The sequence below is a fragment of the Choloepus didactylus genome, chromosome 20 (genome assembly GCF_015220235.1).
Source record: "Choloepus didactylus isolate mChoDid1 chromosome 20, mChoDid1.pri, whole genome shotgun sequence".
Taxonomy (NCBI): Eukaryota; Metazoa; Chordata; class Mammalia; order Pilosa; family Megalonychidae; genus Choloepus; species Choloepus didactylus.
Window position 1 is genome coordinate 59128275 of NC_051326.1, and position 24632 is coordinate 59152906.

The window sequence follows — 24632 nt, forward strand, 5'->3', positions numbered from 1 at the left end:
CCCGCCCCCTGCGCTCCGCCCCCAACACGTGCCGCCTCCCGCCCGGCCCGATCACGCCGCGGCCAGGCCCCGATCACGCGGCGCCCCACGGCGCCCATTGGCCGGCCGCGCACGGGCCGGCCGCGGATTGGCTGGCGGCTGCTCCACGCTGCCCGGCAGGGCGCGGGCGTATTTGGGTTGGCCTCTGCGCCCCGCCCCGCGCGCGCAGCCGCTCGCCCTCGCCCCTCGGCCCGCAGCCCCGCCCCGCCCCGGGCTTGGCGGGCTGCGCCGGGCCAGGTCCTCGCGCGCTGGCGGCGGGAATTGGCCGCCGCCCGTGGGGAGAGGCCGGGGCGCCTCCGCCCTGCGCCAGGTCCCCGCCCCGCGGCTGCTTTGTGCACCGGGACCGCCGGCACCATGCACGCGCCGGGCGCCGCGGGCTCTGTGAGTGAGCAGGAAGGGGGCGGAAGGGGGTCGCCGTCGGGGCCGGGGCTGCGAGCAGGGGCGCGGCGGCCTTTGCGGGGACCCGGGAGCGGGGCGCGCGGGGCGGGGGAGGCGCCGGGGCAGGGGCGTGCTCCCCGCGCGGGCCGCGCAGCTTTGTCTCGCGCTGCCTGACGGCGGCCCTCGGGCGCGCGGGGCTGGGGCCGCCCTGATGTCACCCGGGCCCTCCGGAGGGGGCGGGCGTTGGGCCGGGGGCGCGGCCGGCAGGAGACGCCCCTGCTGGGCGCCCCGCGGTGGGGTGGGGAGCCCGCCCCTCGTCTCGGCCCGGGTTGGGGGGACCCCTCGCGGGGCTGGGGGCTCCGGAACCCGTCCAGTGCGCCGCGGGCGGATGGGAGGCGGGGGCTGGCCCGGGGGCTGTTGTCCCCGCTTCCCTCCCCGGCCCCGGGAGACTTGGCGCGAGTCACGTCCCGCCTGGTGGCGGCCCCACCTTCTGTGACCTCACAGTTCTGGTCGCCGACTTGGAAGGAGCCTGGGGCACAGGGGCGCATGTCACGGCGGCTTCCTTCCCTGTTGGCTCTGGGGGCGATCCTGGGAGGACAGCACGTTCTGATAGGTACATTTGGTGGAAATCGGTTGAAACTTTACTTTTGGATAAGAGCAGTTGGTGCCAGTTGCTGTCCTCCCAAAGAGATGGCTTGACAGACCAAAAAAGCCATGCTTTTCCCGGGTGGCGGGAGATCTTTTTTAAAATTCTTCCTTTGCACCTGCCGGCCTTGTGGCATTAGCAAGTGCTTTGGGTGTTTCTGAGCCAGTGAGAAGACAAGGAAGGCTGGATAATCATGAGCTCTGCTCTCGTGGAGCCCCTAGAGTTCAGTGACCTGGAAATTCTGCTGGTGGCGAGGTCCTGACTCAAGAGGGTCAGGGTGGAGGGCACCACGGTTTCCAGAAATGAGCCTGGGGGTCCCTGTTCTGGTGGCCTGGCCAACTCAGAAGAGCTTTGCTCGGTTCTCACCTGTTGAGAAGACTTCTGAGATGGCGCCCGAGGTCAAGGTATCTCTCCTCACACGTCCTCCCTGTGGTGGGTTTTCATACTAGCCACTTGGGCTTCCACATACGCAATTAAAGTCTCATGAATCGTTTACTGAAGGAAAACATGAACTTAGTTACCTATTTTAGGAATCGGGGTTTTCTCTGGAAATGTCTTCCCAGCCCAGTCCAGTCATCTTACTGCCTCCTTCGGAATACTGGTTTAAAAGCCCGATGTCACAAATGGTCTGTTAGCATCTTTTGCTAGAAACCAGAGCTAGTTACCTGGTGTTGCACCTGCAGCCCCCTGATGTGCGTGTCAGCACGCCCTTCGGGTGTAGCCTGTTTCCCACCTGCACTGAGAGGTTGTTACCTTGTGTTGCCTTTAGGTTGACATCGTGGACATATGTGAATCGATCCTGGAGAGGAAGCGGCACGACAGCGAAAGGTCGACCTGTAGCATCTTGGAGCAGACAGACATCGAAGCAGTGGAGGCTCTCGTGTGCATGAGCTCCTGGGGACAGAGATCCCGGAAAGCTGATCTGTTAAGGATAAGGCCCCTCACGCCTGTCTCTGACTCCGGGGATGTCAGCAGCACCGTGCACGTGGACGCAGCCACACCCGAGCTACCAAAGGACTTCCATTCTTTATCGACCCTGGTAAGAAGAGGTTGGGGCAGAGAAGCCCCTTTTCAAAATGACCAGAGAGCCTTAAGTGTGTCGAAGCCCTCTTGGGTGGAGTCACGGGGATGCTGGCAAGAAAGCGGATACCCCGCCCCTGCGTGTCCTAGGGGACAAAAACTCTTATTCCTCAAAAATGTGGTCTTTTTCTGTTGATGGGTCTTAGCTTATCAGCCACTTGGTTAAAGTATCCACAGGATGAAATCGACAGATTGAAAAGTATAAGAAAGTAGAATAAACACTATCCCTGGGGAGGCTTCAGTGTGGGCTTAGAGTCCCCAGGGATGGCCCTGCCCGGGCAGGCTATGTGGGTGGCCGCTGGAGAAGGATGTGTTTTGGCATCAGACAGCCTGAGGTAGTTGGGTTGAAACATTGGCCTCTCTGCTGCAGACGACTTAGTTGTGTGAGTTGAGTACAGAAGGTCACTGGTTTTCTGTGTTTTGTTTCTCACTTGCTGCAGCTTTGAAATTGCTTGGAGGAGCTGGGAGCTGTAGGTTGCTAACAGAAGTGAAAAGTATAGTCTGTCTATCGTGGACTAGAAATTGCCGTGGAAGAAGAGAGTTTTTTGGACAGACTTAGAGAGGGCTGGGAAGGGAACTGTGGTTGCTGGCGGCATCATAAAAGTAGCAGCCTGACTGCTGGTAGCACCTCCAAGTTACTGGGCATTGAGCTGTCCTGCAGAGAGGCTGACAGTAAGTGGAAATTGTTGGAGGGGACGGGTGGTACGAAGGGAGGCCTAGTTCACAGTTCTGAAAGAAACCACTGATTAAATGATTGCCTTTTAAGGGATGGCTCTGATAGGTTTTACTTATCTGGTAGGCACTGTGTGTTTGTGAAGGGATTACCACTGGTTTTTGTTTGTTTGAGACTCTCAAGTTACTGTGAAAAGCTCTCATTTTGAAGTATAAAGTTTTCTCATTTGAAGTCTTAAGCTTAAATTGTTCGCTGCAGTGGCTCTGTAAGTCCCAGAGACAGCACTGAGGTTTCTTAAACAAGCAAACAGATGTGTTCTCTCAAGTGAGTTGGTTGAATGGGGAAGATGGGTCAGCAAAGTGGGGAGAAGCCTAGAAAGCAGTGTCTGGTGCAACCTTGAAATCCACCGAGAACTCCTGTGAGCAGGCTTACAGCTGGTTCCTCTAGGTGCTTCTTTTTGAAGGTATTTGGGGGTACCATAATCAAAGTTAAGTCCCTCTTAAAATTGAACCAGAACAGCCTTTTCACACAGTCCTTTTTTTTTTTTTTTTTTTAAGTGCATGACTCCTCCTCAGAGCCCCGATCTTGTGGAACCTTCAACAGGAACACCTGTTGCTTCCCAGGTGCCTGATTCCAAAGCACCCTTGGCCCCGGCCGTCCCACCACCCGCTGCCATGGCCACCGAAGCGCTGAGCCGGGAGGCCGAGATGTCCGGAGCCGTGCTGATGAGTGTGATCTGCCACACAGCGGGCCGTCCCCCTGTCCACATTCCCGCAGCCCAGCCTCGCAGCGAGAGAGACGGCGAAGCACAGTTTCTGGGACGCTTTGAAGCTGTTCAGGACACCCCCCTTGCGGACAGTTTATTCGGCACTAACTCGGTGTCCTGGCAGCCTCGCGTGCACGGCTCCGGTGGCCTCATCCCTGCTGAGAAAGGCCAGCAGGCAGGGTGGCCCATGGCAGTGCAGACCTGCTCACCAAAGAATTATGAAAACGACTTGCCAAGGAAAGCTGCTGCTCTGATTTCTGTCCCTGTCCCGAGTCCCCCTCTCCTTTGCCAAATGATCCATGTGACTGGACCAAGTGGCATGGTAACAGCCTTTTTGAAGTCCCCTCCTCCAGCAGCTGCAGGGACGGTCAAACCCATCTTACTCCAGGCAGCCCCCGTGCCCCAGCCTGTGCTCGTGGGCCCGTCTGTGCCTCAGGGAACAGTGATGCTGGTTCTCCCACAGCCAGCCCTCCCGCAGCCTGCCACCTGCGCGCCCAGCGTCATGGCCGTGGGGAGCACCAAGTTACTGCCCCTCGCCCCTGCTCCCGTCTTCATCACCTCCAGCCAAAACTGCACCCCTCAGGTAGACTTTTCCCGAAGGAGGAACTATGTTTGCAACTTCCCAGGCTGCCGGAAAACCTATTTCAAAAGCTCACATCTCAAGGCTCACCTGCGCACGCACACAGGTGAGCACTGGGGGGAAGGAGGGCAGGCAGCGCTTAACACCCGGCGATTAGGAAGCACACCTTGAGCCTCCTTGCGCCGGCAGGGAAGCACGAGAGCCTCTGGAGAGACATGGAAGGTGTGGCTGTTTCACAGAGTTTTTCCTCGTGAAAGGAGCCAGCGGTGGTGGTGTGGTGAGCATGGAGTGGGGAGTCTGCTCTCTGGCAATTTTTGTCTCCATAAATCTCAGTTTTGGATTAGGAAATAGAGTTTAAAAATGGTTTTCTTCCTCTTTGATTCTGAAAAGCCTTCCCGATCACCTAGCAACTTGGGGTTCTTAGCACGGCCATCGGGGACTCTCAGACAGTGCCAGCTGGAAAAGCGTGGACGTCTGGGCTGGGGTCCTGTGGCACCTTGCCCCTCGCTTTTCACAGTGCAGGGCCCAGCTCCTTCCCTCTGCCCTTTAGGAACTGCACATTCACATCCAGTAAAACGCCGGTGGCCGACAGTACCTCGTTATGAGGAAAGGTCTCTCCAAACCATTGCAGAGTTCAAATTGGAGAATATTTTAAAGAAATTGTACTTTTTTTGGGGGGGAACATACAATTTGTGATTCATAAGGCGGAGTCACACAAGAAACTGTAACGATGTAGTGAGCTCTCTGTTGACTTACTAGCTCTGTCCAAGAGAATTTTCTGCTGCAGTGGGAATGCTCCTTCCCTTTGCTGTCCTTCAGAGTGGCCACTAGTCACATGTGACCAAGGACCTGGATTTAAATTTTAATAAAAATAGGTACATGGGGCTGGCAGCGACCACAAGGTTCAGCAGCTGTGTGAGCACTGCCTGGTAGAGAGTCTGCGGTGGTAGATGAGGGCAGGGTTTCTCAGACTGGTGGTGTGGAGCTCCTGTTCTGTGAGTTAGTTTTTAAGTGTCCTGTGACTGAATAACCTGCTTGTTAAAACTCGCCTTTTAGAGATTCAACATAGATAGCATGTTGAGAAGTTAAAGGTTCTGCAGTAAAGAAGTGCTTCTTAAATTCTCTTCACGCAGAACACCATTTGCACCAGAACGTGTGTTAGTGGGCTGTGCGAACAGAGGAGGTGTTGGAATGCTGTGGAAGAGGCTGACTCGGAGGGAGTTACTGTTGGAGTTTATTCCAAAATGCACTTGAGCTGGAGCGGTTTCCAGTTAACACACTGCAGCTTCAGCCACGCAGCCCCTGCTGACAGCGCAGCGCGGTCTGGGATTCAGGCCTTACAAACAAGGACTGGACCAGCTCCCCATACTGCACAGCCATTTGCTTTGGGGGTCGGGCCCCACGCCTGGCACTCTGTGCTTGTAAAAATGTCCTCCTGTATTATAGAGCTTCCTTTCCAGTTCCGCAGTATTTCCACCCTCCCCCCTCTGCTTAAAGCCACTTACTGGAAACCCTTTAAGATCCTTCCCCACTTCAGTTCTGAGAATTGTCTCCTGATGGCTCCTTCCTTCTTCGACCCTCTCCTTTGTCAAATACTGTCTTATCTCGCCTGGTTATAACATCCCTGGGGGCTGAGCTTAGTAGAGGAGGATGTGTCCTCAGAGCCACAGGTAGGTGTTACCACTCTAGAAAAGTGAAATGGGCCCTGGGGGGTTTACCTGCTCTTCTCATCCAAACTCATCACTTGGTAAATGCCCCTTTTCACTGAAAAGTGAGAAGCAGTTAGCTTCAAATCCCATGAAAGTAGAGATGACAGATTCTGAATTCAGTCAGCCTCCTTTGGGAGAAGTACTGGCAGAATGGCATAAAATACAGCAATCAAAACATCCTTTTCATATTTCCCAAAATATGAATTCAATTTAAATAACTTCAATAAATAACTTCAATTTAAATAACTGTAAACGTTAGAAGAATCATCTGCTTTTGTCATCTTGTAAATACTAAATGCTCATTTGAGGAAAACAGGAGTTTTCATAATAGAAACTTTGGATAAGTTTGTCTTGGATGAGATTGTTCCTTTTTTTTCTATCAACCTAAAAGCTTAAGAATTAGAATGATGTAGGTTGAGTGAAGGCTGCATTTTGATTGTGTTGACATCAAGCCTTGCCACTGGAAAGGGCACTTTATAAATCCGTGCTGAAAGGACTGTGTGTCTCTGGCCGACACCTGGCCCCCTGGGCTGCTGCCAGCACTGGGGCTCCTGGAGCAGGTAGGGTGCACTAAGGCTGAAGTGCGGGGTCATGGGGTCCTTGAGCCCCATAAAGTTTCGGGCCCTAGTTCTTGAAATAGTTCATCAAAAACTGTTGCAAGGCTCAATTTCCTTGTTAATTCAGCTCTGAATAAGTAACATTTAGTTGGTATCTCTCAAACCCGCATTCATTCAAAACCATGTATTAGGCACCAGCTGTGCAAAGTGCTGTGCTGGGGGCTTAATGTACAAAAAAAGATAACGCGGACAATCCTAAACCCACAGGAAGGGAGACTACGTGACAGCCCACGACAGTGCTTACAGATCAGGTCCCAGGATTGCAGCAGCGCAGTGGTTGTTTAGAGCCCAGGAAAGCTGTGGGCTTCGGGATCAGAGAAGAAAGCGCCCGCTGGCTGGCCGGGCCCCGAGGGCTCTGCTAAGGAGGGGGCTGCACAGTGCTCGCCAAGGCCAAGGACGCCCTCGGTCGCCTGTGTACTTCCAGGAATGGCCCGGCTGGGGGCTCCGAAACGGAGTGAATGAGTGAAGGGCAAAGACGAGATTCCCAGTCTGTTACTAGCCTTGAAGCCTCTAAGGAGAAGGTGACATTTAGAATTCTTACCCTTCCATTTTGTGATTAACCTCTTTGTTAATGTAATAAGAAAGAGGAAGATGGAATTAATGATCTGAGAAGTCTTCAGGTCCTGGGAGGGATTTTTTGAATGTGTAGCTCATCCTGAGAGGGAAGGAATTAGTCTTTCAAGAATCTTTCCCTCAACTTAAGCTGTAACAGAAGACTTATTTTTATTTAAAAGATCTTACAGAAGATTAGATTATATAAACACATTTTGGGCCTTATATGGTATCTCAGGTGTGGTAGGAATACCTGCATTTTGGAGTATTTCTTGACTTTTGAATAACCTGATACTAGAATAATAGGAAATTTCTTTCTTAGTTCTGGGGAAACAATTTTTTTTTTTTTCCATTTGTGGTATCTTTTTTTTTTATTATTTTAAAATAAATTCAAAGTTATAGGAACAGTTGCAAAAACAATAGTAACCCCATACACAGAATTTCATCATACCCTGACACCCCTCTCCCGATAGCCCAATCCACCAACTTTAACATGCTATCACATCGCTGTTTCTTTCCCTCCCTCCCTCTCTCCCTATCTATCATCCATCATCTATTGCTCTGACTTCTGAACATATGAGAGCTAGCTGCACACATACTTGAACGTACACTATAATTCACATATACACTTCCCATGAACAAGAACATTCTTTTATGCAATCCCATTAAACGCAGCTAAGAAGTACAGGAGATTCAACATTGATACAAAGCTTACATTCTATATTTCCTTTTCCTTATGTCTCAACTGTGTCCTTTTGAGCCTCCTGTCCTCTATCCTCCAGTCCCATCCAAGTTCATCCTTGGCATTCAATTGTCATCTATTTAGGCTGTCTTTTTTTTTTTTTTTTTTTTTTCAGTTGTGGAAACATATATACAGCCTAAATCTTCCCATTCCATCCCCTCCCTAGCCTTCCATTAGTGGCATTAATCACATTTAGAATGTTGTAATGCTCTTTCCCACCATCCATTACTAGAAATTTCCATTCACCTCAAACAGCAACCCTACACTCATTTCTCAACTCCCCATTGCCCCTTCCCCCATTTCTCTTAACCCAAACTTTACTTTTCATCTCTATGGTTATATTCTCTGATAATTTCTTTGTGTTTACTGTGGGGCTTAAAATTAATCTCTTAAATCCATATCAATCTTGTTTTTCTTTGATACCACCTTCACTTCAATAGGACACATAAACTGTGTTCCTATGCTCCTCCATTCCCCCACCTTTATATAGTTGTCTAAAATTACATATTTTACATTGAGTTCAAAGCCACTGATTTGTCATTAGAGTTTGTGTATTTTATATCATGAAGGAAGTAAATAGTGGAGTTACAGTTCAAAAATTATTGACTTCTATTTGTATTCCATTGTGGTTGGAGAATGTGCTTTGAGTACATTCAATTTTTTTTTTTTTTTAATTTCTTGAGGCTTGTTTTATGTCCCAGCTTATGGTTCCTTCTGGAGAAAGATCCGTGATCACTAGGGAAAAATGAGTGTCCTGGTGATTTGGGATGTGAGGTACTTTATATGTCTGTTAAAATTCTCTATATCTCTTTCTCCTTTCTTTGTTTCTCTGTTGGTAGGGCTCCCTTTAGAATCTGAAGTAGGGCAGGTCTTTTATTGGCAAACTCTCTCAGCATTTTTTTGTCTGTGAAAAATTTAAGCTCTCCCTCAAATTTGAAAGAGAGTTTTGCTGGATAAAATATTCTTGGTTGGAAATTTTTCTCTCTCAGAATTTTAAATTTGTCATACCACTGCCTTTTCGCCTCCATGGTGGCCACTGTGTAGTCACAACTTAGTCTTATGTTGTTTCCTTTGTATGTGGTGAATTGCTTTTCTCTTGCTGCTTTCAGAACTTGCTCCTTCTCTTCAGTATTTGACAGTCTGATCAGAATATGTTCCGGAGTGGGTTTATTTGGATTTATTCTATTTGGAGTTCGCTGGGCATTTATGCTTTGTGTATTTATGTTGTGTAGAAGGTTGGGGAAGTTTACCCCAACAATTTCTTTGAATACTCTTTCTAGACCTTTACCCTTCTCTTCCCCTTCTGGGACACCAATGAGGCTTACGTTTGGACATTTTATTTTATCTATCGTATCCCTGAGATCCATTTTGATTTTTTTGATTTTTTTCTCCATTCTTTCTTTTGTTCTTTCATTTTCTGTTTTGTGGACTTCTAGGACACTGAGACGTTGTTCACCTTCCTCTAGTCTTGTATTGTGAATATCCAGAGTGTTTTTAATTTTGCCAGCAGTTTCTTTTATTTCCATAAGATCTTCTATTTTTTTAATTTACTCTTGCAATGTCTTCTTTATGCTCTTCTAGGGTCTTCTCTATGTCGCTTATATCCTGGGCCTTGGTCTTCTTGATGTCCTTTAAATCCTTTGCCATGCTTTCGTTCCTCAATTGTAGTTCTTTAATTAATTGTGCGAGGTACTGTGTCTCTTCCGATATATTGATTTGTGTGTTTGGAGTTGGATTCTCCATGTTGTCTGGTTTTATCATATGCATTAAGATTTTCTGTTGTTTTTGGCCTCTTGGCATTTTCTTTGCTTGATAGGGTTCTTTGAAGTTGTAAAAAAAAAAATACCTATCCAATTTTTCAGAAACACAGTTTGGTGGCGTACACTTTAACTAACCAGCAGATGGCGTCTGTGAGTCACCTATACCCCTCAAGTCAGTTCTCCACCTTGTCCCCACAGTGTATGGGGAAATGATTCTTGTGGGGTTCAGTTGGAGACCTCAGTTTGGGTGTGTTGCTGGAGCCGTCCACCCTGAATGTGGGGCGTGTGTACAGGTGGCCAGGGAGGAAGGGCAGCTTTAATATTCAAATCCCCCAGGTTCCCGGAGAGTCAAGGCCGCTGCAAGAGTCTAAGCCTTCATTTCAGTCCAGCCCCAGACCCTCTCTCTTGCTGACCCACAAACCACCGGACTTGGCGCAGCGTCCCTGGGTTTTCCGAGTGGGCCCCCTTTCTCAGCTGTGATCCTCCAGGAGCTCTGCTGAGAGAATGCCGTGCTACGTCACCAGTGCGTGCCGTCCCTCAAGGGAAGCCCCAGGCCGCCAGGCCATGCAGGGGCGCTCTCAGCCTGATGCAAAGATGGCCAAATGGGGGATCTCTACCCCCCCCCTCCTCGCACAGTTCCTCCTTCCCAGCTACGGGACAACTGGCGGGGCTCTGGGCTGTGGGCACGGCCCCGGGCAGGAGTTGATCCAGCCCTCCGGGGCCAGCTGTGAGCCGCAGTGTTTCTTTCTGCTTCAGGCTCTCCCCTCCGTTCCCCCGGCCCCAAGGGTATCTGCAGCGGGCTATCTTCCGGGCCAGACACTGAGAGGCTGGCCCAGCCCTCTCTGGCTGTGTTTTACTGTGTGGTTCCCACTATCACAGCTGTAGCCGCTCCTGGGTTTTTCCCTTTTTTTTTTTTTTTTAAAGAGCCAGCCAGTCTCCAAATGCCAAACCCTGGCTTCCCCAGAGCGCTGCATGGCTGCGGGTCTTCCAGCCAGCTTACTCACTCGTTTCAGAATGCCGACTCCCGGTTTCACCAAGTATACGGCCTCTGTGGAACTGGGAGACCTCGTCCAGCTGGCGCATCGCTGAAACCGGTATTCTGGGTCACTTTATGGTTTTTATCTAGTGTTTTTCACGGAGGCGTTTTTTTTCGCCCTGTCTCACCTAGCCGCCATCTTAGTTTCTCTCGGAAACAGAATTTTAAAGCTACATGAATTAACCTGTCCGATGGGTGTTGAGCGTTTATTTTTCCTTTACTATGTATTTTCTCACCTCTCAGGGGAGAAGCCCTTCAGCTGCAGCTGGGACGGCTGTGATAAGAAATTTGCTCGTTCAGACGAACTCTCTCGACACCGCAGAACCCACACGGGGGAGAAGAAGTTCGTGTGCCCAGCGTGTGAGCGGCGCTTCATGCGCAGCGACCACCTGACAAAGCACGCACGGCGCCACATTGCCGCCAGGAAGCCCCCAGGCTGGCAGGCCGAGGCCGGCGCGCTGGACGGGGTCGCCGCGGTGGAGAGACCCGGGAGCCCGCGGGCAGTGCCGGCCTCCGCCTGAGAGCACAGCCCGGGCGTCCCCGCGGGGACCTGTGAGAAGCCTGTGCTCAGAAATGGAAACAACACAGGAGATAGCTGATGGCTTCCTCTCCAAATACTCGGGGGTTGAGGGTAAGCAGGGAGCTGGCTCTGATGAAAGTGTGTTAGCTTTTCCTTTTGGTTGGGACCCTGCTCAATATCTTTTGTAATTTCAGAATTTTCTTTAAGGAAATGGAAAGAAAAATGGATAAGCTAAGTCACCAGCATCCAAACAAACATATTGGCAATAAAGTTTACAAAATCTGGGGTTTTGCAACCTTTCTATTTGTGTTTTGTAGAAATGAGACAGGGTACTAATTTTTATACCATTTTCTAAAAAATATTTATATCGTTGGTGCTCAGATCACCAATTTCTAGATAGATTTTACAACCTGCTTTTCAGTGTTTAATAACAAAGATTATTTATAATGACCCTACTTTATTAGACTTGGTGCAGTTTCCAGCCAAAAAATAAATCACAGGTTTATAATCTGGCCTTTTAGATCGAAGAATATTTTAGAATCAGAACTGGTTAAATAAGGGCCTCTTAAAGAAAAGGGAAAAGTAAGCTTTGAAGTTAGCTTCTTTGTACCAGTTTCAAGGGAAATTCCAAGCAACCATTCCTTCCAGGCTATAGCCCAGGAAACTAAGGTTTTGATTAATTGGGATCAGTCACCTGTGTTCAGGGGGTGACTTGTGAAGGATTTACCCCAGAAGACAACCTAAAGTACTCAGTAGATGCCTGGGAAGTAGGGGGCTGCTGTAGGATTTGAGTGTCTGTGTTTAGCATTTGTCTTTTGGTTTGTATCTAAAACACCAAAAGGATAATACAAACATTCTAGCAACCGGCTGCTTTGTAAATTGTAAATTAACTTCTTTTAATGTGGCCTTATCCAGGGTATATTGTGGGTAGAATTTCTTAGAGTAAAAGGGATTGTCCTTATTGGTTGAATGAACTTTTCACCAAAGTACAGCTCACCTGAAGTAAAGTGCATGTGCAGATTGTCCCGCCTCAGTGCTCTAATTTCTTTATTTATTGAATATTAAAAGCTATAGGAAATGCAGGTTAGGCTAAATGGCAGCAATAGTACTCAGCTGCCCTCTCATTCGTTTTGTTAAGAGGAGACTGTTTTGCCCAAACAGAAAATTACTTGGAATGGGGTAAGAGTGAGAAGTTTTTTGCATTCTGTCTAGAAAATAGATGGTGGCACCATGTTTAAGCTGTGTGAGTCCACGTCCCAGATACAGAAGAGACTTTCCTCCTGCATCCTGTAAGCCACCCAAGTTGTTTTTTTCTGGTAAACATTGTTGGAAATTTAGGCAACAGAATAAATATAAGGAACATATGGAATGTTGCACTACTTTGTGGGCCTGGAAATTCTGCTTTATTGTGCAGTGTGTATTTAGATTTTGTCTTTACCTTTTAGTTATTGACATTTATCTTTAAAATGATGGTAAGGTGTGAAATATTGAATAATTAAAATGTAATTAAGTTTTTGTTCAGGTCTTTTTCATCTTTGCTACAACCCCTCACCGGGTCATTCATCGTGTGCTCCTCGATAGGTTGAGCTTTGTTATCAAATGCTATTTGACGTCTGTATGTAAGTGCTATCTGTATTTTTATGAGAGTTTCACATTTTTGGATGCTTTGATTATTTTTACATTTCCTGAGACACAATTGCAAGAGAACCATAATTAAATGTATATAATATCTCATGGTTTTCTCTATGAACCCAATTCCTTTCTCCCGCTTATATATTAAATCAGCATAAACATTTTTGACGCTATGCCATAAATGGTATCAAATTGGGATTTTTTTTTTTAATTATGATCTACAAAATAATTTTGGTCCTATGCATGCTCTGGTGGGTAATACAGAGCCTTTGAGTATTTGGTTGATTCTCACATTGAATTTCATTCTCAGAGCAGTGTTGGCTCTAAAGAATAGATGTTTTAAAAATGGTTTTAATTTGCACTTCCATTTCCATTTTCACAAATAACTTATATAAACACCTTTTCTCTGTTCATTGAAAGACTGTAACCGTGAAACCATTCCCATCTGGAAAAGCAGTCGCCCCGAGAACCAGACCCCTTGCTGCTGTCTGTGGCCCCCACACCCGTGTCCCTGGCCTTGGGGGCAGCCGACGAGGCAGGGTCCCCCGTGCACTTTATATTGCCTGAGCAATTTTGCTTGATCCTTTTTTGACTTGGAGCATTTTAAGTAATTTCAGTAATAAAATTTAAAGTGTTTCATAATTATGTTCTATGTAAAAGTCTTTGATTTATTTAAATGAGTATGTGTAATGTAACTTCTTCCTTTGAATCACATAAAACCTTTGTTGATTTGCAAGCTGTACTTGTGTCCCGTGTGTTCCCAGTGACTTTTCAGAAAAGCGTCTACAAAACTTACTGTGTTTTGGCCCAACCTTTACTCTCCTCTGTGTTTCCTGGGTTTTATTCTGCTTCCAGGACACCCTTTGATTCCTTGGAGGGTTCTTTCTGAAAGGAACGTGTGGAGAAGTGGCTTCTGAGTCAGCCACTCGGACGATGAGAGGGACGGTGACAATCCCTTGGCCAGAATAGCGCGAGGGGCTGGGTGACCAGTGCTCCCCGGTCCACGTCCCCTCCCGTGCCAGTGGGTGAGCCGGGGAAGTGGAATTGGAAGAGGTGGTCCGGCCACTCTGGGAGCGGATCTGGGAAGCCTCTGCCCTGCCTTTTGGTGACGCCCCAGTCTTCACTCCTGCAGTTCGAGGTACCTTGTCTGGCCGGGGCTTTGCACCCACCTGCCCCTGAAAGTGCTCCTGTGGGGGCTGCCAGAGCCTTTCACAGGGCCCGGCCCTCAGCCCTCCTCCTCCTCCTCGCCTGTCAGCAACCTTTGATGAGCCTGCCCAGGGCACCCGGAGGCCACACGCTGGTTTCCTCCCACCTCACTTGCTGCTCCATCCCTGACAGCCCTCCTCTCCCAGCCTCTTGATGTTGGAGTGCCCCATGGCTCAGTTCGTGGACTGCTTTTCCATCCATCTTCACTCCCTTGATCTTTTCCAGTCTTGTGACTTAAAGAAATATAACATCTCCACCATAAAGACCCTCGAATTGATCCCTCTCCCTTGGACCTCTCCCCTGAACTCCAAATTCCCATGTCTAACTATCTGACATCCATCCTATCAGCATCTCAAACTTCAAAAGACTGAGCTGCTCATTTTCTCCCCCAAACTTGACTTCTTCACAGTTGACCTCATAGTGTTAACAATTTCATTCCTTCTGGTTGTTCAGGCACAAAACCCTGGAATCACCCCTTCTCGCTCCAAATCCAAGATGTCACAGGTCCTGTTGACTCCTCTCACAGGATCCAGAATCTGCTGGCCCCTCCACCATTGTCACCCTGGCCCGGCCACTGTCACGTCTCTTCTGGATTGTTGATGACCCTCCCTGCTGCTCTTGCACCCCTTCAGTCTGCTCTCAATGCCCAGAAGTTCTTAAAATGTCGGAACCTAATGCCCCTTGGCCTGAAACTTTCCCTGGGCTCCGAGTAAAGGTGGAGTTGGCACAGTGACCGGAAAGGCCCCTGCTGCCTGCTCTCCTGCTGCAGGTGCATGTTCTCTCAGTTCCCCGGAATCAGCAAGGAACCACCATCTGCAGAGAACCAGCAGCCCACTCGTTTGCTTGTTCCACCTTACTCAGTAGCTCTTCTCTCGTGGTGTCCTGATGGCAGGTGCACCTTAGGTCACGTTCCCCGGAAAGAGACCGGAGGTTTGCACGCAGAACATTTACTGGAGGAGACTCCCAGCACCCACACCCGTCAGGAAGCGAGGGAGGCAGAATCGGGCCCGGGGAGAAGGTGAACTGCAAACACAAACACAACAGACGCCTCTCCGGACCCCTGGGAGTTCTGGCACTGGGAATGGGGCCAGGAGAGGAATTTGTCGTTGGATGAGACAGTGCCAGGTGGAGTGGGTGAGGTGGCTCCATTCAGGTAGAAGGCAGTTCCTGGAGGGAACCTGCTGTGAGCCTGCAGCAGCTGAGGAAATGGGTGTCTGAGCCCTAAAGGAGGGGGTGGTCTGGGTTTGCACCACAGCACCCATGGTGCAGTGGAAGCACTGCAGGCTGCCACGTCACTCAAAAGCCAAGGACCAGGGATCACCAGCAGCCAGCCCCACAACGCCACAGTCTGGGGAGAAAGCATTGCCTTGCTGACACCTTGATTTAGACTTCTATCCTCAGAACTGTGAGCCAATAAGTATTTGTGATCGTGGCTGTTCCTCCTCAGAAACCTAGGGGTGCCAGGATTGTCCTGAGCTGGCTCTGTTGGTTCTAGAAGAGGTTCAAGAGCCTGGTCGACTTCCCGGTCCACACACTACAGGTGCCCTTCAGGCTTCCTCTCCCCAGCCCAGGTCTTGCTGGGGACAAATGAGCCAGCGAGCAAAGATGATAAGGAGGAAACAAGATGCTGTATGCCAAGTGTTGGAGGTGGAGGAGGGACGTGCACAGGCATATGAGATAACAGCAATACGAAGTGGAAGAAGCTTAAGTGCTGGTGCTTCCTCCTCAGGTTTCATTACTGGGCTTCAAGGGCTGGCTCTGCGAGGCATTCTCAGGGCTCTCTCCCCACTGCGCTCCTAAAGGACTTGGTTCCAAAGCAGAGCCTGAGTGTGGTTGAAAGAGGAAGGCCAGAGTCGTGTACGTCACCAGAAGGAAAGCTAGAGGGTAGAAACTGAGACTGTATAAATTAGCAAAGCCCAGAGCGGACAGTGATGGTGGTTAATTGTAAATAAAGGAAGTTCTTACATGAACCAGAACAAACATCACTTTTACAAGGTGTTAATAATAGGGTGTTATAGGGAATAAAAATAAAATTAATGTAAACTAAGATCTATAGTTAACAGTAACATTGTAATATTCTTTCATTAATTGTAACAAAGGCACTATACCAAAGCTAAATGTCAATAATAGAGGGTATGAGGGGTATGGGAACTTTTTCTTTGAAAGAAATGAGAATGTTCTCATATTAACTGTAGTGTGAATTATTACTATGTGATTATACCAAGAGGCCTCTGATGGTACACTTAATATGGGTTTTTTTTTGGTGTGTGAATAAAACTATTTAAAAAAAAAGGACTAGTAAGAGCATGCCATATTTTAAAGAACTTGGTTTATGGTAAGCCTAATTTCGCTGCTAAAATGTAAGCTCCTCCATGATAAAGCTCTTACAGCATCCATCCATCCAACAAACCTTCACTGAACTCCTGCTATGTTGGGCACAGAAACCAAGAGATGAACCGTCCCAGCTCCTGCCCCTCAAGAGTTCACAGTCTTGTGGGTAAGACACATGAAGACATGACACGATGAAAATTCAGAGTAACACGCAGGTAAAGGAAAAGGGACACAGGCTGCAGGAGCACTCTGCAGGGAATGGCTGATTGTGCCTGTGAAGTCAGAAAAGTCTCCTGGGAGAACATCTGCCCTGCACCTTCAAGGTTCCGGAAGAGTCTGCCCAGGCTTAGAACCAGCACAGCAGCACGTGCAGAACAACAAAGACATCAAAATACACCACCGGGCACTGGTGAGCTCAGTGAGGGGGGAGCGCCAGGACCCTGGTGAGGGCTGGAGAGGCAGTTCTGAGTCTGGTGAGGGCTGGAGAGGCAGTTCTGAGTCTCCTTCCGAAGGGGCAGGCAAGTCATGGATTTCCCTGGAGGAGGTGAGGATGCAGCTCCCACCCCAGCAGACTCACTGAATTCTAGCAGGGGATGAGTGGGGTGTAGATAGGAGCTGTTTCAAGCCTCAGGGCTTTGTTCCTCATCCCCTCTCCTGACTTCCCCCTCCACCTGAACCCCACCATCACCTCCCCAGGGTGAGTTGCCCACGTCCTCATCGTGCAGATTTCTTTCGGGGCACCTGTCACACATAATCACACCTCTCTGTGCCTGTCCATCTTCCGTAGATCACGAGTTCCCGGAGGACGGGGATGGGAGCGTACCCCTTGTGGCTCTTCTGTGTCCCCAAGCCCTCACATCCTGAGAAGCTCATGAGGTGAATCCATTACTATTTGTTAAATGAAACTCATCCTTTGGTCAGACTGCTCTGGCTGGAGGAACTGGAGGGGGTAAGGTTGCAGGTAGGACATCAGTTAGGAGACTGTAATCTAGAAGACCAAGAAGGAAGGTAGAATGGTAAGAAATGGATGGATTTGAGGGGCCAAGGCAGTGATGTCTTGACGTGAGATGTGAAAGCGGGAAGAAATGAGGTTGACAAGCTGTCTCTCCCCACGTCCAGCCCAAGGGTATAATACACGTTGAAGGAATGCATGGCAGAGGACAGAGACAGCCCAGGAAAGCGAGTGGTCTTCTGTGATGGTTAAGTTCGTGTGTCAACTTGGCCAGGCGATGGTCCCCAGCTGTCTGGTCAAGAAAGCACTGACCTAACCGTTCCTGCGAGAATGTTCGTGGCTGGTTAATAAACCAACAGGCTGGTTTATTAATTAATCAGTCAATTGGCTGCAGCTGTGATTGATGACATCAACGAAGGGCATGTCTTCCACAATGAGAGAATGCAGTTGGCTGAATTTAAACCAATCAATCAGTTGAAGACTTTTAAGCGAGACAGATAGAGGAACTTCACTTCTTCTTCGGCTGCCCAGCGAAACGTTTCCTGAGGAGTTCATCAAAGCTGCCAGTTCGTTTCCTGAGGGGTTCATCAAACATCTTCATTGGAGTTGCTAGTCTGCTGCCTGCCCTACAGAATTTGGACTCATGCATACCCACAGCTGCGTGAGACACTTCTATAAATATTATAGTCATAGACACCTCTCATTGATTCTGTTTCCCTAGAGAACCCTAACTAACACATCTTCTTTTCCACCAAGAGGTCTAATTGTCCCCCAAGCCAGTGGGACTCTGGCAGGCTGCTTTGGTAGATGGAGTGTTGATGTGGAGTGAGATAAGCCTGGGCTAGGATGCCAACTCCATCAAGCCGAGTGTTGTTGAGAAACGGAAGTCTATTCTCTAAGCTTTGGTTTCCTTGAGGATGAGATAGAGACAAAGGGAGCACGCAGTTTTATTTTGTTTGTGGAAGAAAGCCTCAGTTTCCACCAAAAGGACCAGGACTCCCTGAAGGGTGACTGTCTTTGGGGGAATAAAAATATCAGAATGGGCTTAGAATATTCTTGCCTGGCCAGAAGACTTCGAGAGTGTCAGGGGCAGCACTAAGTGTCGGAGGTCAACTCGAAGGACCCCACTGGTTCAAGTATGGACAGTTCAAACATGAAAGTAATAGCTGACTTCCACTTCTGCCAAAGATGGGGTACCCGGCACTGGACTGACCCTCGTACCTGAAATAAGGGGGGAAAGCAGACAAAATATATGAAATAACCGCTTTCAAGAACCTGGACCTTAGGTAACAAAAGAGTGATCCTGCGAGATGGGAAATAAGCAGAGTGACCCTTATGACTGCCCAAACTTACTGCCTGGAGGAAGAATCCGGCTTGTAGTGCAGGGAAGGGAGACTCAGGAGGAGCCCAGCAGACTCCCTGAGTTGGGGAGACGGTGCTGAGGGTTGGGGTGCCAAGGTGGCCAGAGTTTGTGGGACAGTATCAGAGGAGAGAGAAAGCCATGGAGATCTACAGAGTACTGATCTGTGTATGAACGTGAAATAAACTACTGTAGGCTAGGGATAAAAGCATCTGGAATGATTAAAGCGTTCAGCAGCACTCACACAGGACTGGAAAAGCTCTTAAGTCATGGAGTGTTGTGCAGAACATTCCAGAAGACCCTGCCCCAGGAGTGGGGAAAACTGCTCTTAAAGTGAGTCCTGCTCCAGATCTACCTAATAAATTTTAAAAGTCATGCCTCCAAGTAACTTTACTATATCCCAGAACAAAACTCAAGAAGATTTATAGGAATACAAGGATATCCAACACCTAACAAGGTAAAATTCACAATGTCTTGCATCCAATCCAAGATTATCAGGCCGTCAAAGAAACAGAAAAACACAACCATTAATGAGGAGAATAAGCCACCAAAACCAACCCAGTATTAACACAGATGTTAGAATTAGCAGATAAGGACATTAAACCAGTTATTGTAACCATATTCTTTTTTTTTTTTTTTTTGTCACTAAAGAAACTGATAAATGAGAAAAGCTGTATTTATTTTTCTAGCAGGAATGTTTTATAGACAATGTTTTATAAAGGTATTAAGTAAGTCATAATGGAAAATATTTTACTAGTTTTTATTTAGAAGGTAGAACCTTCACTTTATCCCAATATTTTCTTCACAGGTAGACTTTGTTTTTATCTCAGTGAGTTCTACTCGAGCCAGCACACTTTCAATCAAATCAAATGTAAGAAGAGCTGAATGCAGTACCTTAAGCTGCATTTCAGGAGGCATGTTAGGGATCTCCTCTCCACCTACTGTTAGAGAGCAAAGATCTTTACACTTCTGGACTTCTTGGCTATTTTCTTGGCTATTTTTAATTTCTGCTTCATAGTCTGCTTTTGACATATTAAGTCCTGTATGGAGTGGCTTTAAAAAATTATTCTCAATCTTTCCAAGTTCTGTCCATAATCCAGTATGACAGTCGTTTTCATTATCTTTGATAACCAAGTACCTCAATAAATTTAATGATGCCATGATCCTATCTGAGTTTTGCAGTAAATCTGTTTCAGCACCCTCTGGGAGAAAGAGTACCAAATCTAGAAGGGAAATCAGCTGTGGTCCTGTAAACCATTTGTTGTTAGGTGTTCTCTTCAATGATACATCAATTTGATTTTTGATATTTTGAATAATAAAAGCTTCCACACCTGAATGATTACTTGTATTCAATAAGTGCCTAAACAATGTATATTTGCCTTGTGAATCCAACTTGTTAATATGTAGCTGGAGCACAGCTAAACTCGTTTTCCTCAACGTCTCAATGGGGCAAAGTGTCATTACTTTCACTAAACCCTGAGGTACAGTAAGAAAACTCTTGATTTCTAAATACTGATGAAGTAGACTGTTGTCTTCCATTCTCAATAAACCATTCTCCAATAGATTCAATCCTTTGGAGAAAACAGACTCTTCTGTTCTTTGCAAAAAGACTTCAACGTGCCCCATATTAAGTTGCAAGAGGTACAATGGGCTGAACACCAGCGGAAGCTGATCAATACCCATGCCCAGTACAAATACTAGATATGCCAGAGAAGCCACAGCATCTGCTAATTGTTCGTTTTCTTCTTCCTCAAATTCAAGATAATTCCAAGTTCTCTTTTTCCTTCCATGATTAAAAATCATTTTGGGGAAAGGGTCTCCCATTGCTGACAAAAAACCTATGATTTCAGATGTAAAACACCTTAAAGGATCATTTTCAGCTGCTTCAGGCTGTTCGAGGAATTGTGCTGTCAGCAAAGGGTATTTCAAGCTTTTGAAACAAAATTTCAGCAATTCATCCTTTAACTTTTCATTTTGCAGTGAGTTTCCTTTGTCATTAACGACTTCTTCCACAAAAGGTTTAGTGAACTCCATTAAGGCCTTACAGCACTGACAAAGGCCGTAGTCATCTGTTTGTATTTGTTCGTTTGTGTACGGAACAGGAAGAAGAGACAGCTGATTCCAAAGGGTAGACAGTGCTAATCCAGCTGAACATGCCTTGTTGTTATGAAGCTTCTGAATCACTGTCTGTAATGGCTGAAGTAAAAGAAGAATAATTTGGGATATCTGCTTTCCAGAGGGTTCTTCAATCAGTTCAAGCAAACCCAACAATAATTCCTTTGGATTACATAACTTTACCAATAAATTAAGCATCAGAAAATAATGTTTTCTTTTATCATCTTCCTTATTATTCCACAAAAGACACGGAACAACAGGACCAACAAGATTCCAGCCCATATTCTTAATGATGGCCTTGTTCTTTTCATTTTGAATAATTTCTAACAGTTGATCTGTATATCCCTCATCTATACACCTTTGGCCTGCTAACTGAAACAGACCAAAATCTTCTTCTTTAAAATTTTGCTCTTCTAGGATTTGACATCTCCTTATTATGGATTGAAGTTCTTCCACAGCCATTCTTGGTTATTTTTCCTAGTTTCGATGCGGGCAGACCTCTTGCCCTTCTCAGCGCCCTCCTCAACCTTCTGTAACCATATTCTATATGTTCAAAAAGTTAAGTGGAGACATGGAAGACACAAGGAATCAAATGCCTAGGGATGAAAACTATAATCTCTGAGATGAAAAATACACTGAATGGAATTAATGGCAGGTTAGACATGGCAGAAGAAAAGATTGAACTCACAGACATAGCAATAAAACTATCCAAAATGAAACACACAGAGGGGGAACAAAAGAAGAATCTAAAGAAATGTAAAGAACATTGGTGAGCTACAAGACAACTTCAAGTGGCCTAATATATGTGTAATTGGAATCCCCAAAGGCGAGGAGAGAGAGGACGGGAGGAGACATAAAAAATATTTAAAGAAATAGGGGCCATTTTCCCCCTAAATTTGGTAAAAACTAATAAATCCACAGAACCAGGGAGCTCAGTGACCTCCCCGCAAGCACCAGAAACATGAAGAAAATTAAACCAAGGTGTATCCTAATCATATTGCACAAAACAAGTGATAAAGAGAAAATCTTGAAAGCAGCCAGAAGATAAAAGACACTATGTACACAGGAGCAAAGATAAGAATGAGGGTAAGTTTCTGACTTGAAATAATTCAAGTGAGAAGACAGTGGGGCAACATTTTTAAAAAGTGTTGGGGAAAAAAAGCTATCAACCTAGAATTATGTACTCAGTGAAAATATCTTTCAAAAACAAAGGCAAAATATTTTTTCTGATATTCAGTCCTGAAATAATCACCAGAAACCTGAAATAATTTATCACCAAAAGACATACACTCAAGGAAATGTTAAAGGAAGTCCTTCAGTCTAAAGAAAAATAAAACCAAAAGGAAATCTGGTATTATTTTTACACAAAAGAATGAACAGCCCCAGAAATGGTAATTACATGGATAAATGTCTATATATATTTCTCATTTTAAAATTTTCCTTAAAAGATAATTATTTAAACAAAAGTGTATGGGTTTTATAACCTATGCATAAGTAAAATATATGACAAAATGAAAAGGGCCAGGGGGAGAAATGGCAGTATATTATGGTAATATTCTTACTGTACATGAGTCTCCTCTGAAGTTTCAATTTGTTCCCTTAACTAAGCCATATCTCCGTGTTTCTTAGTGGCTCGTAATTTTTTGCTGATGTCTACTGATGAGTTCCCTCTGAAGGTAAGTTTCTCCCTCTTGTCTAGGTTTTATTGTTGATTGGCTTTGTGTTAAGGCTCTTCTTGGACACTTGTTCTAACTTATTCTAGACCTTTAGAGTAGCCCATGTTTAACTGATCAGATTTTCTCAGCTCTTCTTCATTGGATTCTTGCCCTGGATATGCTGTGCAGTATTTATGTTTCACCTCCAGGAGAAAGCTTCCTTTCCTTTCTTCCTCAAGGAATCTTGATCTGTTCTTTATTTTTGTGTAGACTTTCCCCCCCAGCCCCTGTGATTGTTTAAATTCTTTCCTCAATCATTGCCCCATTTTCTTTACTCTTTTCAGTCCTGGGAGCCTCCACAGCAGTTCGGTTTAACGCCCCCCCTCCTTTTTTTTTCTCTGTGGGGCTTTTCTGTCACAGGTATCCCAGCCCAGAGAGCCAGAAGGGGTCAGTCCAGAAATGGGGATCATTCCAGAAAGTCCCTTTTGCATTTTGGATGTCAGGACAACAGAAACTGGATTGAGTGAGCCGAGCAGTCTGCAGCCCAGTTTTACCATTGTCTCTTCCCTTTCCCCCGGGGGTGTCCCTTTAGCACACAGCACTCCTCAGTGGTTTGTGTTCATCCTGGGTCTCTGTGGACGTGGGTCCCTGTACCTGGATGTGTGTGGGGTTCTATCACTGCTGTCTCCAGTGGGAGGTGGGACAGACCTGAGCCAGCGCCTCTGAGAACTCCTCAAGCTCTGGGGCTGAGTGAGGGAGAAGGCATGGATTGGGGGTCCAGATGGAAGTTTCAAACCTGATATTTTCCTTTGTCTTCAATTCCACATTTGTGGAGTCCTTCAGAGTTTTAAGCAAGTGAGATTTGTCCTTTTATTTGCTGAATCTCTGGGGAGGTTTTTTCAGGGGATTTCTTACATCGCCATGTTGATGATGTCACCTTGCAATATGTTGTTCTGGTTGATGTAGATGAAGAAAATCTGGTTTCAGTGATGTCCCTGGAAAAGGAGAAATATTTTAATAGCCTTTTCAGATAACTGTGGGTATCTTCTTTGATATTATACCCAAATTTGACAGTATCAATGAACTTTTTAGTACTGTTTCATTAAAATCCACTGGCCTGGCATGCACTCTAATTGGCTCTTTTATCCATGCATGGGGGACTGTATGGTCACCAGCTGTTCAATAAGCAGGATTAGTATTGCGTTGGTCATTTGGAAACACATTGGTCATTTGGAAATAGTGGTTCACTGAGTTATACTCTTCCAAATGTTGACACATTTTTGTTATGTAATATCAAAAATCACATTCATTTATATCACTCTTGATCCTTTAGAAAAAACTTTACATATTGGGAAGATGTGGCAGATGCCAGTTTTCCGTAATTCTAATTTCTGCTTGAACTTTATCATGGCAGCAAATACTGTCAGTTGTTTTCCTTAACATGATAAGCTCACTTTGTTCATTTTTGAGAGAATGTCTATTAAATACACAAGTCTGAATGACCATATTGTCTGACAGTAAAAATGGTGTTCTAAGAATAAAGTGATTAGTTGAGTTGAACTTTGCACCAAGGTTCAGACACGAAAAGAGCTGGTACATATGGGGAACCCAAAAGAGTTCGGTTGACACACAGGGTTTGTGGAGGAGTGGCAGGAGAGGTAGATTCAAAAGCAGGTGAGGATCCAGTCATGAAGGCACTTGTGTACACGGAAGGGTTTGGCAGTGTTTTAGTTAGCGTTCTCTAGGGAAACAGAACCAACAAGAGATATCTGTAAATATAAGATTTTATTGAAGTGTCTCACGCAACTGTGAGGATGCATGAGTCCAAATTCTGGAGGGCAGACAATGAGCTGGCAACTCCGATGAAGGTATTTGATGAACTCCTCAGGAAACGCTTCACTGGCTAGCCAAAGAAGAAGTGAAGGTCCTCGAACTTTCTTGCTTAAAAGTCTTTAACTGATTGGATTAAATCCAGCTGACTGAATTCTCTCATTGTGGAAGACACGCCCCTTAGTGATTAATCAGTCACAGGTGCAGTCAATTGACTGATGATTTAATAAACCAGCCTTCTGGTTTATTAACCAGCCACAAATGTCCTTGCAGGAACGGTTAGGCCAGTGCTTGCTTGACCAGACACCTGGACACCATCACCTGGCCAAGCTGACACACGAACCCAACCATCGCAGGAAGGGACTAACCCTTATGGAGTCGCTCTGCGGGAAGAGCCCTCTGCAGGCTGTTGAGCTCCCAGGTGTTGAGGTGGTGGGTTAGGACAATGAGACA

General features: G+C 46.6%; 3 protein-coding genes across 5 annotated transcripts in view; 1 reads left to right on the top strand and 2 right to left on the bottom strand.

Annotated features, from left to right (window-relative positions):
• The window catches only part of CYS1 (cystin 1), a 114125-nt gene that overhangs the window by 25043 nt on the left and 64450 nt on the right, over window positions 1-24632 (bottom strand). Inside the window, exon 4 of one of the 2 annotated variants that reach the window (XR_005213281.1) lies at window positions 22602-23344. The exons of the other annotated variant lie outside the window; for it this stretch is intronic. The gene's annotated coding sequence lies outside the window, so the exon portion shown is untranslated. Of the gene's footprint in view, window positions 1-22601; window positions 23345-24632 lie in introns of those variants that run through there. 2 annotated transcript variants of the gene reach the window in all.
• On the top strand, window positions 223-13484 carry KLF11 (Kruppel like factor 11). 2 transcript variants are annotated; one of them, XM_037812671.1, is made up of 4 exons: window positions 223-420; window positions 1833-2102; window positions 3374-4268; window positions 10822-13484. In XM_037812671.1, exons 1-4 carry the CDS (start codon window positions 394-396, stop codon window positions 11097-11099), a joined length of 1470 nt encoding a protein of 489 aa, XP_037668599.1. In that variant the 5' UTR covers window positions 223-393; the 3' UTR covers window positions 11100-13484. The 2 variants fall into 2 exon arrangements, with proteins under 2 accessions (XP_037668599.1, XP_037668601.1); XM_037812673.1 differs by lacking the exon at window positions 223-420 and adding an exon at window positions 909-1030 and having other exon boundaries at window positions 10822-13483.
• LOC119516355 (glomulin-like) lies at window positions 19240-22044 on the bottom strand. The gene is made up of 2 exons (XM_037812670.1): window positions 20056-22044; window positions 19240-19854 (listed from the first exon to the last, which is right to left on the bottom strand). The coding sequence occupies exons 1-2, from the start codon at window positions 21154-21156 to the stop codon at window positions 19360-19362; spliced, it is 1596 nt and encodes a 531-aa protein (XP_037668598.1). The 5' UTR covers window positions 21157-22044; the 3' UTR covers window positions 19240-19359.